Raw genomic sequence first — 21,415 nt, 5'->3', positions numbered from 1 at the left:
GAAATGTGGGATTCCTGCGTCTCCTCCATGTTCTGGAGCCCAGATATGATGTCCCAAGCCGCCGCTACATGACTGACACGGAGCTGCCTAAACTACACGACTCCGTGAAAAAACATATCCACAGCCTACTGCAAGCCTCCTCTGCGTTTAGTTTCACCACGGATATTTGGTACAAGCAGTGTTAGCCCCGTGTCGCTAATTAGCCTAACCTCCCAGTGGATAGACGAGAGTTTCACGCCGCAACGAGCCATATTACATGCGAAACAATTCCGCGGCTCGCACACCAGCCAGGCTATAGCGCATGTGTTTGAGGACCATGTTGTCCAAAGCGGCAGAGTTTACAACAAACTGAAAAAAATACTTGAGTTGCACTGTCGCTGTTTAAATTTTTTTTTTATAATTATTTATTCTGCAATATGTTGCATACAACATGCTTTTCATTTTAAATAAATGTTCTTAATTCCAAACTAGTCCCTTGTTTTTTTTGTTAAATTATATGACTAAAGCTGTTACCTGTAAATTTAAATCATGTTTTTATTAAGTACTCGGTATCGGCGAGTACTGAAATGCAAGTACTCGTACTCTTTTTCCAAAAAAGTGGTATTGGTGCATCCCTAGTTAGCAGCATCCTATCCTAGTAGTATTACACACCCAGCAGTCTGTCAACAGAAAAATAAACCTTTGCAATACAAGCAGAAACTACACACAGTATGATGTAGTTGAATTGGAAAGCCTCTCTCACTGCAATTGGCCAACATGAAAAAATAAATAACCACTTTTTTTCTAGTTACCCTGCCACTATGCAAAGCACATAGGCCTTGCATAAATATGTAGAAATATTGTAAAAGCACCCATAACCCCACAAACTTGATCTTTAACAGACTAACATGCAAAACGAATACTACATTCACATTTGTATAGTTACCATTCTCCACTCTTCATTTAGTTTGGAAATGGACAGAATTTATATCCATCGCCAAAGTAAATAGCCCTCAGAACCTTAGAGGTTTTATTGTTACTAGCCACTGCTTCACTGCTAATACAAGCACGAGTAGACACTTTTTAAAAATGCATGTCTGGTCTCTAAACTGGCATATCCTGAAACAGCTGTGCTTCATTACCATGCAGGTATCTCAGTAGAGGGACACAGACAAGTTTCTAAAATTTCCTTGCTTGGGTTTTTAAAGAAGATTATCACTGGGCATTTCAACAATATCTATATAAATTTTAATTACTAGGGGGCTTAGCCCCCTGCTCGCTTTGCTTGCTCTGCCCCTTCACCCCCGGGGCACGCGTTCACATCTCTGCCTCTCGCATTTTGAAGAGGGGGGCCTGAATGCACCCCAAGGAGATGAGGTCACGCCTCTGAAGCCCTCTCTTAAACGGTGATACAATGGGAAACAATTTTTTTTTTTTTTACCTTCTCTATGCTTGATCAGCTGGCTTGCTGCTGCTTCTGCTTGTGCCGTGCTGCGTGATCTGTTTGTCGCACAGCGCTTCGAACATTTAAAAGCCTGTACAGCAGCTGTCCTCCTTGTCTCATGGGAAGTTTGTGTCTCAGAGAAAATGACGTTTCGACCCAAGATTTTTTTTTTAAATATAATAAAGAGATCATCTTTGGGGAAGTATATACAAATAGTTTATTACAGTAGATTAAAACGTACATCTTCTATTATACAGTATATACATAATTATTTTTCTATTTTCTGTTTTGTTTTTATAAATCTTTAAAATTGCCCTGGTCCTGTCTTCTGAGAAAAGCTCAATAATAAGAATAAACCTCTGGGATACATTACTACGAGTCAACATAATGGAGCACCGATATTCTCAGTTGGGCCTTACAGCACACTGTTACAAATGATGATGGAAAATTATTGTTTTATGGATGTTTTCAGTGAAGTCCCCTGCAATTATTTTTCTGCCTGAATGCTTACTTTCTTTCTGCATTAAACTAGAAATGGAATATTGAAAAGTTAAATGCATCTCAAGTGCAATGACCCTAAAATATTCTTCCCTTTACTACTTTGAACTTTACTACTGCTTCCTTAAATTACCATTGCCTCATGCACTACGTTATAAAGGATATACCAAAATCATGCTGCAATACAGGTTTAAACACTATTTCAAAGCCACATGTACAAAACATTGAAAAGAGTGGCCCTACAAAATTAATGAATCCATCAATCTATCCATTTACTTTCTGAACTTGTTTTCTACATCAAGCATGCAGATAGCAAAGACAAATCTATACAAATAGGGTTATAAAAATGTCACACAAGAGAGGGAATGATGGAGAAAACACAAATTACAAATCAAATGTTAAAAATGACAAAGCCCGCTTCCCATTTAACTTAAACTATAAAAGACTAGAACAACCACGTCAGGGGGTTAGCTCGTTCATTTAGTCAATTATCACAAAGCACTTCCTTTCTTACCTCCAGTCTCCCTTTCTTTGAACCCTTGCTTCTCTTCCCACCAGTGAAACCTTGCTACAAATCTTCTCCCAACTCTTGACAAAATTCATTCACTGACTGATGCAGTTTTAGTCTTTAAATTCTAGCCAAGGCCAAGACAGGGCAGCTCTTTAAAATGGCAACACTGCCCTAGTCCTCCTTGCTGCACTCTCCTTACTTACAGGATATACCAGCAGTTGGGCTTTCAAACTATCATGCGAGTTGCTCTAGTCGTAAACATCTCTCTCCTCATCTTTCTAAAAAGGATGGTTCCCATGAAATTGGTCTAGGAAACAACATCTCAGCTAGTCTCCCCTTAATCCCTCTTGTTATATCTAAGACCTGGCTCATCCATAGCAATTGTTACAAAAAATTGTGCACCACACAGAGAAAGTTAGAAACCTCTAAGAAAAGTGAGAAAAAAGGAAGGACAAAAAAGGGACAGAATTGTTCAATGTACTTTAAATAAAAAGGTGAAGTAACAGCAACATCCTTGCAGATATCATCTAAGTTAGCCTGATTAATCAAAAGACAAGATTAGAACAGACACATTTCATATAGGCATTACACAGAATCTCACGATAAAACCTTCAACAACAAGGCAGATATTAAAATTTATTCATAACCCAGAATGAACAGACCTAATGATATTTAAAAGAGTCGCCACATTAGGTCTTATTTCATAAAGCACCATTATCAGGATGAATTGTTAAATGACACTAAAACAGGAAAATGCAGATGCACAGTTGCTAGTGAATTCCTTTGAAGAACCATACTTCACATCTACAATAGATGTATGAATCAATGACCTAACCATGAATTCCATGTAATGAATATATGCCTGTTCTACGGAATTTCCTTCTCCAGAGAAAACGTTAGCCAAACACAGTATACAGGATTACAATATGACTGAAATTACGGACGGGTTGCCAGGTAATCTTGATCAACATAGCCCCTTAAAAGCATTGCAGAATTCAATCTTGAAGATTTCATTTATAAAATTAATTTATCAAATCACTGTGAATTGTGGAAGGGGGTACACAGCAGTCAGATTTCCTATGATGTTGATTAAGTTTATTTCACACAATGTTTCAGTTACTGCGGTGGGTTGGCACCCTGCCCGGGATTGGTTCCTGCCTTGTGCCCTGTGTTGGCTGGGATTGGCTCCAGCAGACCCCCGTGACCCTGTGTTTGGATTCAGTGGGTTGGAAAATGGATGGATGGATGGATGTTTCAGTTAATATTTCAGCTCCCCTAACATGGAATGAAGGGATGCTCCAATCGGGTTTTTTTTTTTTTAAGACCGATATCAATCACCAATTTCATGTTACCTGACTGGCATAGCATATTATACTCAGGATTCCAGTGTCATCTTTTCTTTGTTGCAGAAGACACTGGTATTTGGTGTGTACTTAGTGAGAAAGGCAACGGAGGACCAGTGAAGTGTTTGTTTCTCACACTACACACTCTGATGTCCTTCTCCTCTAAAGCAATTTCCTAGCCTGGTCATATTTAGATCTCCCTCTTCTTTAAAGACAGTAACAGAAATCTTTAGTTCTTTGACCATCTGTCACATTGAATGCCTTCATTCTGGGGGGTTGAGAAGAGGTTTCATTTTGGCCATTTTTGAGCCCAGAACTGAACTTTCAGAATGCCAGTACCTTGTAAGACAAGTAAACAGGATAATAGGTTTCAGTGGTGCAATTAGAAAGGTTTCTCTAATAACCAATTAAAATTAACACATGACTAAGAATAAACTGAGGGAGTTTACCATTAGGAAACTAAGGGAAGTGCTGCTGAAAATAGGGCTTCGCAGCCATATGTGAATTTAAAAAAAAAAAAAAAAAAAAAAGATCCTGCATGAACACAGGTGTTAACTGTTCATTTTAATAACAAAATGAAATTCTGTAGGCTTTTTGTTCAGAAACCATAAAAATACCAAAATAATTTTTTTTAATGAAATACGTACAAAAGTGTATCTAAAATACATATAGCACAAAAGAAAATAATTACAACCTGTCACTTTGTTTAATTTTTTTCTGTAATGTACTTTACAAGCTTAAAAAAAAAATTTTCACCATTTCTCTAAACAAAAAAAAAAAAAGTTCTCATACAATCAATTAACTGATATTGGCAATTAAACACTGCTTAAATGAAAATATACATATATATAGCTGGGACACCAGCTGGAAGGAAGGACTGGGGGAGAGAGCACACAAATGGCACGGCCTTCCCTGGGAGGTTAGAAGGCAGCCATCCCGAGCGGCTTTGGCACCACAGATTCCCACAGGGCATGCTGGGAGCTGGAGTTTGGTACAGCCTTGTTGGGTTCCGTGGGGGGCCACCAAGGAGACCTGGAGAGCCCTACATTGGACCTCCACCACACCTGGGAGTGGTTCCAGGTCTGATTAATGAGCCACCTGAAACTCTCAGGACCAGCTTAAAATGAACCGCCTAGCTTCACTCAGAGAGCCAGAGTCGAAAAGAAGAGTGGCAAAGCTTGCTGAGGAGGAGACAAGTGAAAAGGAACTGGGTATTTGGTGCTGCTTTGTATTATACCGTGGTGAGGAGCGAAACAAGAGGGCTTCCTACTTGTAAATAAATGTGTGTTGTGTGAGAAATTGTGTCTCAGCCTTAATGTGTCGGGGATGGGGTAGCTGTAGCACACCTGATTTCCATAAGTCACATCTCAGATGGGACTTCCTGGTCATCTATAGGCAGGAGACCCGTTCTAAAATAATTTATTGTGGCCAACCCGACACAACACAAAAGCCGCCAAAGAGGCTCACGTAAGCACTGCTCCCAACCGACGGGGAAGGTGGCCAGGCGAGGCCGAAAGGCTAGATGCAAGCCGTCATCAGTGATGCCCAGATCAGCGTGCTTACAGGAGAGGCCACCCGGAAGAAAAACTCCAGAAGACTGGATCCGAGAGGTAGGTGTTGGGCCCAGGGGCAGTTTGCCCAGGGAAGGTTATCTGTCTGTACCCTATACCTTCTTTACAGGAGACTGCTCAGATCCACGTTTGTGGCCGAAGCACACAGACTTATGGGACGATGGCAGGGTGAGCTTGGAGGAATCGGCTAATGAAGACCAGGCCCACTGCTTGCCAGAAATAAAAGGCAGGAGGAAGATCACCTTGAGTCTCATTTCCCTATTGGGACCAATCAGAGGGAGGAGGGGGAGGTGGATCGCCCTCCCCGAAGCAGATGAGGGATCGGATGGTGTGTGTTGGAACCCTACCAATAATTGGCTACAGGCAGGGCCAACAAACGTCCAATTCGAGCCCAAAGAACACCCAACAGAGCCTCTGCAGGAGTTTAGCCAGTGGATAAAAACTAGCAACATCAGAGTTTACTACCAGCTGAATGAAATAACCTGGTGTCGGCTCTTCTTGGGGTTCTCCAACCTGTATAGTCTTTATTACAGGTGATCAGCCTATTGAGGCAGACAACGGAGGGGCTGGAGAGAATGACCAAGGCATCCCTGAAGACGACACAGAAGTGTCTGAAGAAGCTCGGCACAGGACTCACCACCCACGCAGATGGCTCAACTACTGTAATACCTTGCATAAAGGAGCACTACAACTAAAATTACTGTAAAGCTTGGAAAAGCAAGGACTGAAACAATTGGCTTTTGTAATCAGCCAACTTACTGATCATAGATGGAGTTTTTTTTTTGGTGACAATTGACCGATTTAGATCAGTGGGCTAATTTAGATTATAGCATTCCTAATGGAATGGTTAACAAAATCTGCGTCATCCTTGTGCTACACATATGATGCAATACAAATTTTGGAATCAATATGACCTATAACCAGTCATACACAGTGACTTAGTTAAGGCAACAGTTTAACAAAACGGAGTGTCAAAATTATATAGTACCAACGAGTCCTTAAAACTGCGATTTCCATATAAAATTTGTTGCACGTGGTTTTGAGACAAACATTGGGCAAGAAGATAATCATCCACCCCTCTCCAAAGCAAATGCATTCTCACCACTCAAACCTTCTTCAAAAAATGTAACCAATAATGCAAAACAAATAGTATTTTGATCTTGTACTTATTAGAAAAAGTAAAATGTGAATCAAGAAAAAAATTCTCAAGTATTGGATTAAATAAAAACTTGTGACATTGGCTTTTGTTGTAAAAAGGCATCCTTTATTATCTAATTTATTACCATTGCTGAACTAAACATGACCACATTTTCTTCCTGTCTTGCTACCAACCTGAATGCTTCAGTCAGTAGTACGGAATGTCGTCTTACTAGTTATACACAAATGGGCTGGCCAGACATCAGTCGGATAGCATTATGCTCTTCCAACACAACTGGCAACCATCTTATAAGTGGATATTTTTGCTCATTACATGAGACAAAACAATTGCAAACTTCAAACATGCAAAGATGTCAGCTGTCTGGTGTTGGTAATATTTTATGACATTGTGATAAGGATTGTTGTTTCATTTTCAGTTTCATACCAGACAAGAATAACATAGTATATCAGCTGCATGCATGTTTGAACAAATAACTTACCTTGCTTCTACACTCACCTTATCAAATATACGTCTTTATCAATAGTGCAGTGTAAGTAAATAAACATGCTTTCTAGGAAAAAGCCCCCTCAACAATTTGTAACATACCAAATGCATTTTTTGTAAAATATAACTTTATGTACCATTGCATTGATGGCATGACATTTTAATGTTCAACTACATCAGTTAAGGTCTTAAGGTAAGGTACAACTATTTTTTTTATTTATTAAGACAACCCTAATGGTACCCATCAGGTTGGAGAAAGTCTCATAGATGTACCAATTTACAAGTATTTCTGTATTAATATACATCTGCAATGTCTCCCTTCTTTAATTAATTATTAATATAAGAGTCTGACATGAAGGCATTTGTAGAAAAAAATGTTTTGTCACATTTCAAAGATTAAAACTTTTAAAAGAAAGAAACGCTAGGCCTGCTATTGGTGGACAGTGTGTTAAATACAATGTACCACTCTATTTTAATTTGTAATATTCCCTCCGATGTTCAGATTGAGGTATACCGTGTGCTCATGAACTATAGAAATTTTCAGAATTACCAGTTGGGGTTTTTAAAACTGCTGTTCCTCAAAGTTCAGTGCTGGGGTCGCTGCTCTTTTAATAGACATAATAGATTGTGATAAGAGTATAAATAATCAACAGGTTATCTGCGCAGATGGTATGAAGCTAGGTGGAGGGGCAGATAAGGGACAGATTAACAATCATCAGCACAAAGAGACTGGGATAGAATAGGGGCTTGGTCATATTGGTTGGGTGAAATGAATCTATGAGCTGAATGGCCAAAAAATAAAAACAAAAAACACATACACACACAACCTCACAAGACCACCACATGTCATTCCTAACAAATCTAATTTAATTGAAAATGGATAGGGTAGAGTGAGAGCTGCAAGCTACAACTTAGCTTGTGCCACTGGATGCACAACACTCAGGAAAAATTTCCTAGAGGGAAGCTCACTTTCATAATATTTTCCAAAGCACACAAGTGCAGTATAAGCATCTTGGAAGTGAAAGGAACAAATCAGCCTTAAAGCAGAAAAAGCACATCCGCTGTGGCACACTAATGTTTCATTAATTTCCCCCCCCAAAAAAAAGTTATAATTATCTTGATTTGAATTGTTAAATTTAAATTAACAATAGGAAACATTTGGAACCACATAACTACTTTGTCAAACATAATAACAATCAGTATTGACCCACCTTTCTATTTCTTACTCTTCCACTGGCAGGTAGTAGGTAGTAAAAGATTAAGACTAAAAATTACATGTGAAAGTGATAAATAAATCAGGCTTTCCAAATTTACGTACTATGGCCATAGCATCCTGATAGTTTTGTTGCATGTATCTTGGACTTCCTGGAAATGTGGATGGTAATATGATCATTTTGCCTACGTACATTATTTTCAGCGTTTGCTTGCAGTGCGCCTGATAGTTCGATGCGCAGATCTTGTTGATGTAATCTGAGATAGTTGAGACGCGTGCCCTCTGTTTTAACATACGCATCTACGACGTACTGTTGGAATAGTTTACCGCTGGAGTGCAAGATACTAAATGTATTCCTCATTTCTAATCTGTACGCGTAAAAGTGGCATTGAGTAAGCCTTATTCACTTGGCGGTTCTTTTATCGGGAACATGTTGTAAATCTTTGTGCCGGCCAATGTCTCCATAAGGGAATAAAAGTGGGTAAACCATAGGATCGCAATTCATATTGAGCGTGGAAATCTGTTTACAGGAGTTGCCTATGGGATAGATGCAAATGTCCCTTTCGGCAGGCGTTTCGCCATCTTCTCTGACGAAAATCGCTGCAACATCTGTGCAACATGGCGGGGCATTGTATCGTCGTAAATCCTGCCCAGGGTTTCCTTGAAAACCATTCGTACAGATGCTGGATTGGACTGAGCGATTTCATGCATGTGTTTGTATGATTTAGCGAAGGGGTTGATGGTTCTGAGCATGGAATCTAGCTGGAGAAGTACATTTTCGCTGCATGCACAATTTGCTTTATTTTGTAAGTGTACTTTAGTAGCTTGCGCTGTGTCAAAAACTTACAACTGTCCATATCCTGGCGAGGTAGAAGTGTTAGCATATAGTGGAGAGATTTGGTGATAAATTTGCCCGTGTATTTTAAAACAGTATGGTCCGTGGCCAGGAGATTGAGTTATCTGTGCACCCATGGAAGCAAACGCTAGAGAAAGGTTGTATTCTCGAATGTGTTCACGATAATTTTTAGCTTCTGATGTTTGCTGTGTAAGAAGCTCTTGTAAAGACACAGGTGGCTCCCACAATAGTGGTAATGCTACTTTACAGTTGTGGCAGCACCTCGAGTACTTGTTGGATGTATTACGTTTAGCAGGCCAGTATAGTGCATGACATGGAAGACGACGAATAGGAATCGAGAAATGCCGTGTCAGCTGCGTGTGGGCAGGACCGGTATTGAAGTGGAAGCAGGACGAACCAGAACAGAAATATATAATATATTTTTTGTGCCTGTTATTGTATTATATTTGCATTAATATTACATATTGATTCACCATCCATCAATTTTCTGAACCAGTGGTGTCTAAAGGTGGAGCTTCTGAAGCTCCTGATAAATTGTGGTAAGCCCCGAGTCTTTTCATCCATTTTGTACACGTCCCTGCCTCTCTTCAAGAATGCCAAGAGGACTGCCATGCTTTTCCCAGTGGGCTAATGCCCATCAAATCCAAGATACACCCCTGTTTATACAATTTTAATTTTTGCAGGCAGGATCAAGTGCAAAGCTTGAAGCAACATTAATGCATACTGTAACTCGAAAAAGAAAATGGGTAAAGTTAATGAGAACTGACTGAATCCATTCATCTTGTCTTGCCCTAGGTTAACCCATTTAAGGGTCATAGGACTTTGACCCTGTCTTGGTAGAATTGGGTGCAAGACCAGTGTTAGATAATGTGGGACATGCTATCTGGGCTAGTTTAAAATTTGCCAGTTAACCTAACTGACATGTCTTTGCCATCTGCAAAGAAAACCAAAACACAAAGAAAAATCATATGGAGACAAAAATAGAACATGCAAACTCCATACAGACAATGGCTTGAATCCATATTGGGGAAACTGTGAAGCAGCAGCACCAACAGCTGCAACCATCTTCATTGTTAATCCACCTGAAGTAAATTTAGTGTTTTAAAATATTTGGTGATGTGTAGTAAACATTTTAATTTTGTTTTTATTTTTTCCTTCAGTTTTAAAAATGCAACACTGTTTGTATTCTTCTGGGGTATTCCTGTTTTTCTCCTAGATAACTATTATTTTATTTGTCTCAGGTTGAATCTTTTTACAAAAGCTTGAAAAATATTATAACAACCACTACCCCCTCCCAATATACACCAAGATAGCTCAAAAAGAAAAAAAAAAAAAAAACCTTCTGGCTTAGTTTAAGATGAAAAGAACAGTCACTGGGAGGCATAGTAATGGAACCCCAGTAACACTTCTGCTCAGCAATTTGTTGGATGAGAGATGCCTGAACACATGCATTTTAGGTTATCTGGTGACAATCGTCTGTGTAACTATAAATGTGTCCATGAGTGAACCCTGTGATGAACAGGAGCATCCTAATGGGTTTGTCTCCTGCCTTGGGCCCAGTGTTAACAGACAGCCTCGGACACCCCTTGACCCTGAATTACTGTAGACTGGGTGGGTTTGAAAACGTTATGTAATTTGTAACATTTCTTATTTGAACCCATGCTCTTTCCCATGTAATGGAATGTGATTATCTTGAAGTAACTCAAGAGTGACAAAATGTAAAAAAAAAAAAGGTGTGGTGGCTAATAGTCACAGACATTGTTCCAGTGTAAGATACACTAATCAGTTGAATATTATTGTAACCTTGCTTTTTTGTTTCTTAATTCATAAGAAATGACCAAAGAATGTTTTTTTTTTTTCTCTTAACTTTCATAGTGCTTTTTCTTTGTCTCAAGATAACCTATTACAGCATTTGTAGCATGCATACAACACACTGAAAACTTCAAAACAGGTCTCAGCTTTTGGTGCATGCAATGTTTTAATGAAACCTGAATTGCAGCTGTGGACTGTTTAAAATCAAAGGGCATCATAAACGAGATATGTTGGAGACTTTGAGCTCAGTTCAACTTGGTTTATTCTTATTAAGCACATTTCTCCTTATGAGGGCAGTCCTTTAATTATAACAAGAGAAAATACATACAACAAGCAAAAATGCAATGTTGAAGCAAACAAAGTTCATGCTCTGTATACCATATGAGTATATATCGTATTAATATATGGTGTGTGTTTTTTAAGTTCAAGGCAGGCTACATTTTGAAAAAGGTCAAGCAATAAGTAAACTTATGAAAATGTGTGGGTTTTTTTGAAGAACAAAAGACATGAAAAACTGCACACTCCCTGGATTTGTTACTCTATAGTGTAATGGGCCTTGTCTTGTAAATATTTGGCATTCTGTTACCTTGTATTGTGTTTGTATTATATGTGCACCACAATAGATGTCCAGGGTAAATAGCCACTAGAATATTTAAACGTTGATCGATAAGTGCAGTTGGGATGGTTGAGATCTTAAGGGCAAGGATATGTTTTAACAGATAGATCAGTCAAGCTAGGGAGGAAGACTTCATACAGTATGTGCTGTTATTGTGTGAGACTCGCCTGCTGATGTGAACTTGCAGTAAGCTGTTCTTATAGATTACCCAGGTAATCATTAAGAAATTTAGTACAGTTTCAGGTGTTCCCAGCAGACTGTGTGCTACAATATACTGTAGAACATTACATAAACGTTTAGCTTCACTGCCAAGGCACATCTTTCAAAGCTGGGTTACATGTACAGCAGGTGTTTTAGACCCTTGCACACCAAACTTCACTTAGGCAATGTCGACAGAGTATTTTTCTTTTCAGATGTGGAAATATATGGCTTTATGTCATTTATTAATAGATTACATTTCAGTGTTTCCTCTAATATTAGAATATGTTCATGGGCTGCCCAGCTGTGATGTTGCTAAAGAAAAGGGGCCTGGGAGTTAAAGACATTGTGGCTAAAGGCGGAGTGGTGGCTCTGAGGCTAGGGATCTGCACTAGCAATCGGAAGGTTGCTGGTTCGAATCCCGTAAATGCCAGGGACTCTGCTCTGTTGGGCCCTTGAGCAAGGCCCTTAACCTACAATTGCTGAGGGCTTTGAGTAGTGAGAAAAGCGCTATATAAATGCAAAGAATTATCATTATTACTGTTATTCTGGTCTTGAATCAAGCTTAATAAATTTATTAAATAGCAGTGAATTTTTGTAGGGGTCACACTGCAACCAACTCGACTGTAGTGTGTTTGTTTACTTTAACACTATTTTCCTATTCTTATTGCAGAGGTCTTTACAAAGATTGGCTGTCTGAAAGACCCTGTCCTTGCACTACATGCCTGGTGCAATATACAACTCGGAAGAGTGAAAACTGAAATAATCTCATATTTAGTCAAGCATTTGGGGGGGGGGGGGGGGGATGGTTAGCTCCAGTGACTGATGTGTGGCAAAAGTTTAGTTTTTCAGTCTTTAAATGTGACATGCCTTGTGTCTAAAACCTGTTGCATGATTTTTGATATGTAAAAGAGCCATCCCAAACAAATCCATTCATGAAGTTCTCACCACCTTTTATGAATGTGGCTCAATTAACTTTTTTTTTTTTTTTTTTTAAAAACAGATGTTTTTTTCACATTTATTTACTGCTGTTTTTATCTTTTTATCGGCACCACCTCTCTAAGAGGGACCTCCCACTGTCATCCTGGTCAAAAAAGAAAATACCTTGGGAAATCACTACATTTTCCTGCACCCAATTTTTTTTTTTTTTTATAATTTCTCCCATGAAATTTGAGGACATTTGTATGATCTAATAAAACTGGCAAATGTAAAAATTTGTAATCAGTGTTAAAAATTCCAAATTGTACATCTCTAGTTACACCTCTGTAAATCTGTTATTTTAGTCTTAATCTTTTCCACTGGCAGGTAGTAAAAGTAAGAAATAGAAAGGTGGATCCGTACAGATTGTTATTATGTTTGACAAAATAGTTATGTGGTTCCATATGTTTTCTATTGTTAATTTAAATTTAACAATTCAAATCAAGATAACTTTTTTTTTTGGGGGGGGGGGGGGGGATAATGAATGAAACATTGGTGTGCCAGAGCAGATATGCTTTTTCTGCTTTAAGGCTGATTTGTTCCTTTCACTTCCAAGATGCTTATACTGCACCTGTGTGCTACAGTATGCATTAATGTTGCATCAAGCTTTGCACTTGATCCTGCCTGCAAAAATTAAAATTGTATAAACGGGTGTATCTTGGATTTGATGGGCATTAGCCCACTGGGAAAAGCATGGCAGTCCTCTTGCCATTCTTGAAGAGAGGCAGGGACGTGTACAAAATGGAAAAAAAAGACTGGTGGCTTACCACAATTTATCAGGAGCCTCTGAAGCTCCACCTTTAGACACCACTGGTTCAGAAAATTGATGGATGGTGAATCAATAAATAGAATTAATGCAAATATAATACATTTTTTGTGCCTGTTATTGTATCTCTAATTAAAAGAAAACTTAAGATACTTAAAATGTTTATCAATTACTCTATACCTAGGAGTTGTTTCACAGTGTAAGTATATATGCTGTACTGAGCAACAACAATTTGTTAAGTCACTCTGTATTAAATCGTTATTTAAATAAATACGCGTTTAGTCATATTTTAGACCATGTATTAGTAATTAACAGTGCATCATATCTTGTAAAACTGGTATAAAACATAGGAATTACGTGGTTCTCAAATGGCTGGCTGGTTTAATTTCCAAATTGGGAAACGTGCCCTTATCTAGCAGTCGCAACTAATCACAATACTCCATTGATTGTTATTTTAGAACAGAATTAATTAATCCTGATATTCAGCTCTAAATGCAACGTGTTGCCTTTTCCGTTCTGTCGCAAAAAAGTCAGCTGAACCAACAGGCTGCCCAGCATTCCTGGAGAAGCAAAGGTCTCCACTGCGACAAGTTCGCTGACCAAGCAAAAGGACAACGATCGAACAGATTCGACTTGAAGCGATGTTTTTAAGTGATAGGAAACCGTGCAAAGTGCACGATTTGTCCCGAAGGTCTCTCCTTTAAAACCGTCATGACCACACAACTGTGGGAAGTGCAAATTGGGTGAAAAACGTAAAATACAAGGTTATTGCCAAAAAAACTATTTACGACGTACACAAAAGTTTTGCTTTTAAAGACTTAAGAGTTTCTCCTTAGGTTTACAACCGGTATGCTAGTCCAACCGGGCCCTGCCTCTGAGAAGTTAAACAAGAAATCAAAGTTTCCAGTAGTCAGTCCTCCCCCGAGACAGTGACACTCACCTCTTCATTCGCGGCGGGGCTGTAGTATACTAGCACGAGTGTAGTTACGATGTTAATGAGCAGCCCAGATATGGTAAGGGTGTTGGGTGCGATCCAGACAGGAATCTGTTGCACCAGCCAGTTCCAGTAGAGTTGCAGCGGAGGCTCGAAGAGGGATCGGCCCGACGCGCTGTATTTGTGCTCTTCGAGTCGCTTCAGCTGCTGGGCACTCAGAGGCTCCGGACACGGACACTGAGCCATTGTTCACCCTTTCTTTCGTATCGGACCCGGCGAAAAACAAGCGAGTTCCCCTGCGTCACGTACTTGCTAGTTGTCGTCCCAAGTTCATCTTCCAAGCACACAACTCACAAGCCGCCTGCTCTCGCAGTGGTTGTAGCCGAAGCAGGAAACGGCGCCCGGAAGAAAGAGCGGTGCAAACTGGCACCGGGAAATTTAAACTGGAAATGGGCAAAGGGCGCGCGAACTGTGGACACCTACAGACCTCTTCTGGACCGAAAGCCCGCGCGCCGCCTTATGACGTCAGCAAGCGACGGCTAACCTTTCTTAACACCAACCTCCCGAAAACAGGGGCGCCGGAGCCACTCCTGACAGCATGGATTAACTCGATAACCGGATAGATCCGCAGGTAGTTTACTGACGGCATACGACCTGCACGTACAAGGGGGGAATCTGCAGACTTGACATTAACATTCACACAGCATTGAAAATGGGGAGATGATTGATAAGTAATTAAAATTTGACCTAACTATATTTTTGCTTTTTATGTTAATATTTGACAAAATATAAATCGTTGTTTAATATTGTGTTTATCCAAATTACACTGATTTTAAAAAGTATGATCAGTTATAGATCAATAGCTTAAAGTATTCCTGGCAGTAAAAAATTTAAACCAGACTTGTTACTGGTGGGGTGCCATAAAAATGCAGTGGTCAACAGTGTTGCTTAATTGCTTCTGTGTTCTAGGTTTGATTCCTGTGCCCAGTCATGGTCTGTGTGGAGTATGCATGTCTGTCTGCATGGATTTTGCTTTGAATATTCCAGTTTAAAACTCAAAGACATGCAAAGGGAGGTTAATTCTAAACTGGCCGTAATGGACTGTTGTCCTCTCCAGAGCTTAGGCCCTAGCTTGTTGTACCCTGATTTGAGTTAAATTTGAAAATCTTTGTATATTATTATTGACCAGAAGGCTGTACTGGCTGCTGGTTTTGCTTTGTGCCGTTTTCTTAACCAGTGATACATTTCTGCTGTTCACCAACTTATTTTCCCTTCATTTAATTGACTTGTTTTTTTAAGACTTGGTCCTCTGAATTGCTTCTTTTTTCCTTAAATGGCAACCAAACAAACATGAGAGATGAAGCAAGCCAACAGATTCCCAGTTAAGTTGAGAGCTCAAACTCCAGCCAATTTCACTCCATTCTGTTTCCTAATTAGGATTTGATTTAAGTTGTTAATTAAACCTGTTATTTAATGCCATGGCCCATTGCTGCTGTCATTCTTCCGCAGCACAGATTTCCAAAACTGTTGTTTTTCTTTTTTTCTAAGAGCACCATCAAAATGTTTTGGTGACCTGAGCAGATCATCACTACTGAGACCTTCACCTTTCTTTATTTTGTGACTGATACATGTTGCTGGTCATGTGTTGGCTTATTTTATATCTTATTATTGTTTTGCTGCTAATTTCCTGTTAATTAGCAGGAAAAATGGGTCACTAATTAAGAAAGCGGTTCAAACAAAAACCTGCAGCCACTGCGTCACTCCCCAGTCTGAGTGGGACACCCCTGTCTGTACAGACAAACAGTTGTGACTTTAGTGATCAACCACCTGATTATCTTTAATGGCCAGAACTTGCATATGGTAGATGAAATCTTGGTGCATGGGTCAACATTGTTACCTCACTATCAAACTGCCCATCTGGAATTTGAACATTGCCCCGTGGCGAGGCTGTGCAGGTTGATAGCACTGAAAGATTTCTTTTCAGATCCACGCCAGCAAGAGGAGAAATTAAAGGAAATTTGATTTTTAATGGTCCACATAAGTCATCTTAGATAAAAAAAATGCGATGTAATCATTATCTCCCACATAAATAATATGACTAACATTGCTTAAATCAGGCTATTTCTATTAAATTTAGCCATATTTTATCCATTATAGTACATTGAAATTGATTTGCGATTATGTATGTAAACATTGATTACGTAATATTAATTTGTTGTTTTGTTTTTAAAATTATATGCAAGTGATCTCAGTTGGTCTTCAGGGAAAAAAGCACTACACAAAATAATTGACTTGAATAATGCTGCAGTTTGCTTCCCTTCTCTTTTGTTGGCAAGACTTTAGCTTTTGGCAAATGCTCTACATCAGCAATTTATAAATTTGTCTTCTGTTGACTTTCAGGGCTGCTTTACCACTTTTGCATTTGGTTATAAAGCAGCAGTCTGTTTTATACACTTGTCTATATTCCACCTATTAACCCTGCTTTGCAGAATTATTTAGTGTTGTAGTTTTTTTTTTTTTACAATATATTGCTCACTAAGTATTCTTTGCCATATACTGTGTCTTTTCAAAATAATAAATCCCAGAATAACTTGTGCAACATATTCAATTTATCTGATTAATAATCTTTTTATTTGTGTCATATGAGAACATAAGCTCAATACTGTATATTTTTGAAGAATCATTTTATCCACAATCTCCCAAATAAGTTTCTGCTTTAGCTTTTCCATACATTGTGTACTGATTTTCTCTTCAAAGATATTCTGATGATGAAAATGCATCATGTCATACATTTTCAGTAAGTTTATGTATGTAGTTCACTAAAAGCCTGAGCATTATCTTTCCTTTTGACACATTTTGTGCTACTTGCTTCAGTTTAAGATGTTTGCTAGTTATATGGTGGTGTAAAATGTATTCTGGAAGGTCTTTGTTGGCCATAAATGGCACTACCTTTCTGCTACCTGTTCAGAATGAAAGTGAGAATTAAGGCAATGACGCAAGTCTTTTATAGCATATTATTTTAAAATTATGTTTAGTGGTTTATCTTGAACATCAAGTAGATAACCAAAGTGAAATTGTCATAAAGAACATTAAAATATAATATAAGTGTACAGGAAAAGAAGCGTGTGAGTTTCTGAACACTCGTGCCTGGTTTCTTCAATCTTTCTTGGCATATCAAGCAATAAAAAAATATGACTTAAGATCCACTAGGCTGTTGCATTTGCAATAATAAGACAAAGACTAATGAGACAGTGGCTAAAATAAACTGTGAACATAATGAAGCAAAGGTGTAAGAGACATTTTATTTATTAACAGATAAAACCACTTTGAAAGCCACATGAAAAACATGCTTCACACATCATTCCAAGGTGGGGGTACATCCTTTTTCAGCCTTGAAATCAGATACCAGCTACTGTTGAAATTATTGTAATACATACAGTATATAAATAAGATTAATACTTTTGAGGAAAAATCGACATATTGTACATTAATGTTACTGTAACAGTATAAATTTGAAAAACGCAAAGAATCTTAAATGAGAACACTATTTTGCATAATCTTAAAACCAGGGAACAAGGGTTATACAAAAGAATATTCATAGTAAAACATGGGCACACTGATTTCCACTCATCTGGAACATTTATTTCTTTGAAAGTTAAGAAAAAGATACTCCAATGAAAGACTTCATGCAATTCCTATGAAATACAAATGAATATTTATCTGTGTCCTTTCCTGGGGGTTTATTAGATACTTTTGTTCATTATTAAAATAAAAAAAAATCAAAAATTGAGCAGCAAATGTGGATCAGTCAACAGTGGTTGTCTTTGCCACATTAATGGCTGTACAATGCAAAACCTAATTTACACTTTAAAAATAAAGAATCCAATTGTTATGATCAATACAAAAATCCCAATTTGTATATGTTAAAGGTAAATTAAAATATTTGTCCTACAGAATCAGAGATGAATGTAATAATGGCGTGCATATATGTTTTAATTTGTGAAGAACTGAAAACTGATTATTACTAAGGTTTTCAGCCAGATACAGACACCTGCCTAGCTTACTCCACCTGATGCATCTTCCACCCTATAATACAGTAAGCTAAAATTAACTAGAATGGGCAATTCAAGCTGACAGATTTACGTTAGTGACATTCAAAAATTCACTCACATTTGACTTTGCACAGATATAATACAAACTGTTTAATTAAAGGAATTTTTTCAAATTATTTGACATGTGCATTATTATTTCAGCAAAAGTTAGTGTAAATACAAACCTTTCTTCCAAATTACAAATATTCTACATAATGTATCACTTTTGTTGCCAAGACATCCGTGTATTATGCAAAGCGAAACATTTTTTTTCCACATTGACATTTTAGCACTGCATAGTGAAGGTATGTTTCACCACATAAACTAAAGTACTGCACAGAACATCTTGATACATTTTGTCATAGTGCACACTTCAATAGCAGCGTACAGAAAAAATATTTAGATACCACAGGATGGTAAAACATGTATTAGCTATATCATTATTAACTTTTCATCATACCAAAACTAGTTTTGCATAAATATGTTGACTTACCTTGACTCTGGATGTAAGTGTTAACTGTTTTTTTGTTGTTATCTGGATTTTTGTTTACTTCTCCAATTATTTTGACTGGTTATATATGTCAATTATAATGTTAATAGGCCTTTATACTGTAATAGTATGCTAATGTTAACCATTGAAATTCATTGTTTTACTGTAATGTAACTTATGTCTTTATGCACACATTTTGTATGGCTTAATAACCTTAGTGTATTATAGTTCAAAATACAATATATGTATGTGCTCTGAGCCTGCACTCAGTGAAGAACATTATGCAAAAATAAATTGAGCTGAGTTGAATTAAACTTAGATTGCATGGGTCAGAAGAGCGATGGATGGATACTGAAATGAAGGCTGTTTACAAAACTAAACAGTGGCAATAATCTCTTGTGTGTACTGTATTGACATCTTTTATGTCTCACTAGGTTAGATGATAAACATGCAGGCTGTCAGCAGTCATCTGGCACTGATTACATTTAATATGATTTTCTTTCTCCATGCTTAAGCAGATGGAGGATAAACGTTTTGATGTCCCTGGTGACTACATTTGGGTTCCAAAGAACTCATCTGAAGTGCTAAGATGGGTTTGTAAAATTAATTTGACTGTAGAACATTCACAAGTTTTGGAAAGCAATACGGTTGATCAGCCTCCCATTTGTAGCATTTCTATCACTCTTTTTTGCTCTTTCTCCTTCTACATTTCCCTGCTATTAGAGGTCTGATTCTATAGTTACATGGTATATGTTAAACAACAGATTCCATGCTTTAAATGTTAAATAACAAACTCAAAAAGAGAAACGTACAACAGTCAGAGATAAATTCAGTCACCCATGCTTGGTTTTACTGCACATTGTTTGAGCATGCAGGGGCTACACCTTCAATATGGATGAAGGAGCATGTTAACAGCAAATAGCTGATCGATGGTGATGAATCTGATCCTGAATAAACATCAGCCGCTCATTTCTTGTCCTGTTCAGAGTTCTTCATCTCATTCATGTAGTTATCAATGAGGTGTAAAGGCACCCCCTGTTGCATAAGCTCATAGAATGTAAACCCACCTGGCAGAAAAGAAAGCGTTTCTAATTAGGAAATGCAGTGTTTGCCAAAAAGAGATCATTCAGTTTGTCTGATTCTGATTTAATCATCTAGTAAGTAAATATAATAAAACACAGAAAAAAAACTATTACAAATGCGGTAGAGCTTAGTACAAAACGCCACAATAAAAATCATCATATTTTTATTGTATAGTAAAGAGAATGATGCATATTCTTTGATTTCATATTATTGTTTAAGCTTATACTAAATATTATATGAACAATAAAAGATAAAAAAGGAAATTTGTTCATTTCATTTCAGTTCAGTTCAATTGAATTTAGCAAAGGTTATTGAGATGACTGTTAACACAAATAGAAATTGGTCTCAAGTGATATTTGATAATCAGTACTAAATATCTATAACTGAAACATGCTCAACTCAATGAATAATCATTCAAGTGAATCAGCCTAGAATTTTATTATGTTAGACAGAAGTACTTAAAATATGTGTCAAACATCAGAAAAAAATAAACTAAAAAGTGTCTGAAATGCATTTTTTTCTACATTAATGGTGGAAAAGAACTCTGGATCTATTTCTGTAAAAATCATTTGTGGGATTTCATTAGAAAAGCTGATGAATATATAATAATGTGATAATTACAGTAAGATCTGATTTATACATGAACATCCCATCATGATTACATATTAGTTGTTATACAGTAATCATAATGTAATGTATCTTTTAGTTATGTACTTTGTACCTCATTGTCAAGAAAACACTACAATACTTTAAAAAATCTGCAATTATGTACTACTTATTGAATTATTTCATATGAGAACTAAAAAAATATTTATATTGTGGTGGTGATCAAAATGTTTTGAGCCTGACAGTTCTATGATGTGGATTATTTTCAGTGGCCAAAGATTAGCTCCTTTGTACATTTGTGTTTTACAGTGTATGTTTCTTGTTTATATCCAAGTCATCAAAAGATGCCAAAAACTAAAAAAATAAGTATCATGCTATTAGTAAAATATCTAATGCTAAAAAGCAATACACAGTAAGAGATTCTCTCTTGCCTAGTTAACTTATACAAGGAAAAGCCTTTATATGCAAAAGTCAGTAGACTGGCTGTAGAATTCCACTGTGGCGGGGTGTTTCTTAAAGGTGATCCAGGGTTTGGCCAGCCTTAAATATTGAAGACAGAAGAAAATGTTGCTACTGTAGATCAAATTGTAACAGGAAATCAAAGATGGACAGTACAGTATGTAAGACAGCAGACACTACAGGGATTAGTTGTGTATCAGTTGAATTCAGTCTTCATAAACAATTAAACATTAGCAAAGTCTGTGTGCAGTGGATGTTCACAATATTGACTCCTGAAATGAAGCATCTAGTGTTCAAAGGAGAATCTCCAGCAAAGGAATTTGGA

At 37.6% G+C, this 21,415-nt stretch overlaps 2 protein-coding genes and 1 long non-coding RNA gene across 12 annotated transcripts in view; 1 reads left to right on the top strand and 2 right to left on the bottom strand.

The window, feature by feature from the left end:
- Positions 1-14,990, bottom strand: part of chpt1 (choline phosphotransferase 1) — a 74,065-nt gene extending 59,075 nt beyond the window's left edge. Inside the window, exon 1 of the mRNA XM_028816431.2 lies at positions 14,368-14,990. Coding sequence (XP_028672264.1) covers positions 14,368-14,607 — 240 coding nt within the window. The 5' untranslated portion in view covers positions 14,608-14,990. The remainder of the gene's footprint in view (positions 1-14,367) is intronic.
- A 445-nt stretch (positions 14,991-15,435) lies between these two features.
- Positions 15,436-17,819, top strand: LOC127528034 (uncharacterized). Its single transcript, XR_007935187.1, has 2 exons — positions 15,436-15,495; positions 15,749-17,819. It is a non-coding gene; the product is annotated as an uncharacterized LOC127528034 (long non-coding RNA).
- The window catches only part of mybpc1 (myosin binding protein C1), a 144,198-nt gene continuing 140,427 nt past the window's right edge, over positions 17,645-21,415 (bottom strand). For all 10 annotated transcript variants that reach the window (XM_051928509.1, XM_051928478.1, XM_051928494.1 and 7 more), the window contains one exon: positions 17,645-20,009. Coding sequence is in view for 9 of the 10 variants with exons in the window: in XM_051928478.1 (XP_051784438.1) it covers positions 19,909-20,009 (101 nt within the window). In the remaining variant the exon portion in view is untranslated. The remainder of the gene's footprint in view (positions 20,010-21,415) is intronic.

The sequence above is a fragment of the Erpetoichthys calabaricus genome, chromosome 1 (genome assembly GCF_900747795.2).
Source record: "Erpetoichthys calabaricus chromosome 1, fErpCal1.3, whole genome shotgun sequence".
NCBI classification, from domain to species: domain Eukaryota; kingdom Metazoa; phylum Chordata; class Cladistia; order Polypteriformes; family Polypteridae; genus Erpetoichthys; species Erpetoichthys calabaricus.
Note: the sequence above shows the minus strand (reverse complement) of the source record. Positions and strands in the feature narration are given on the sequence as shown.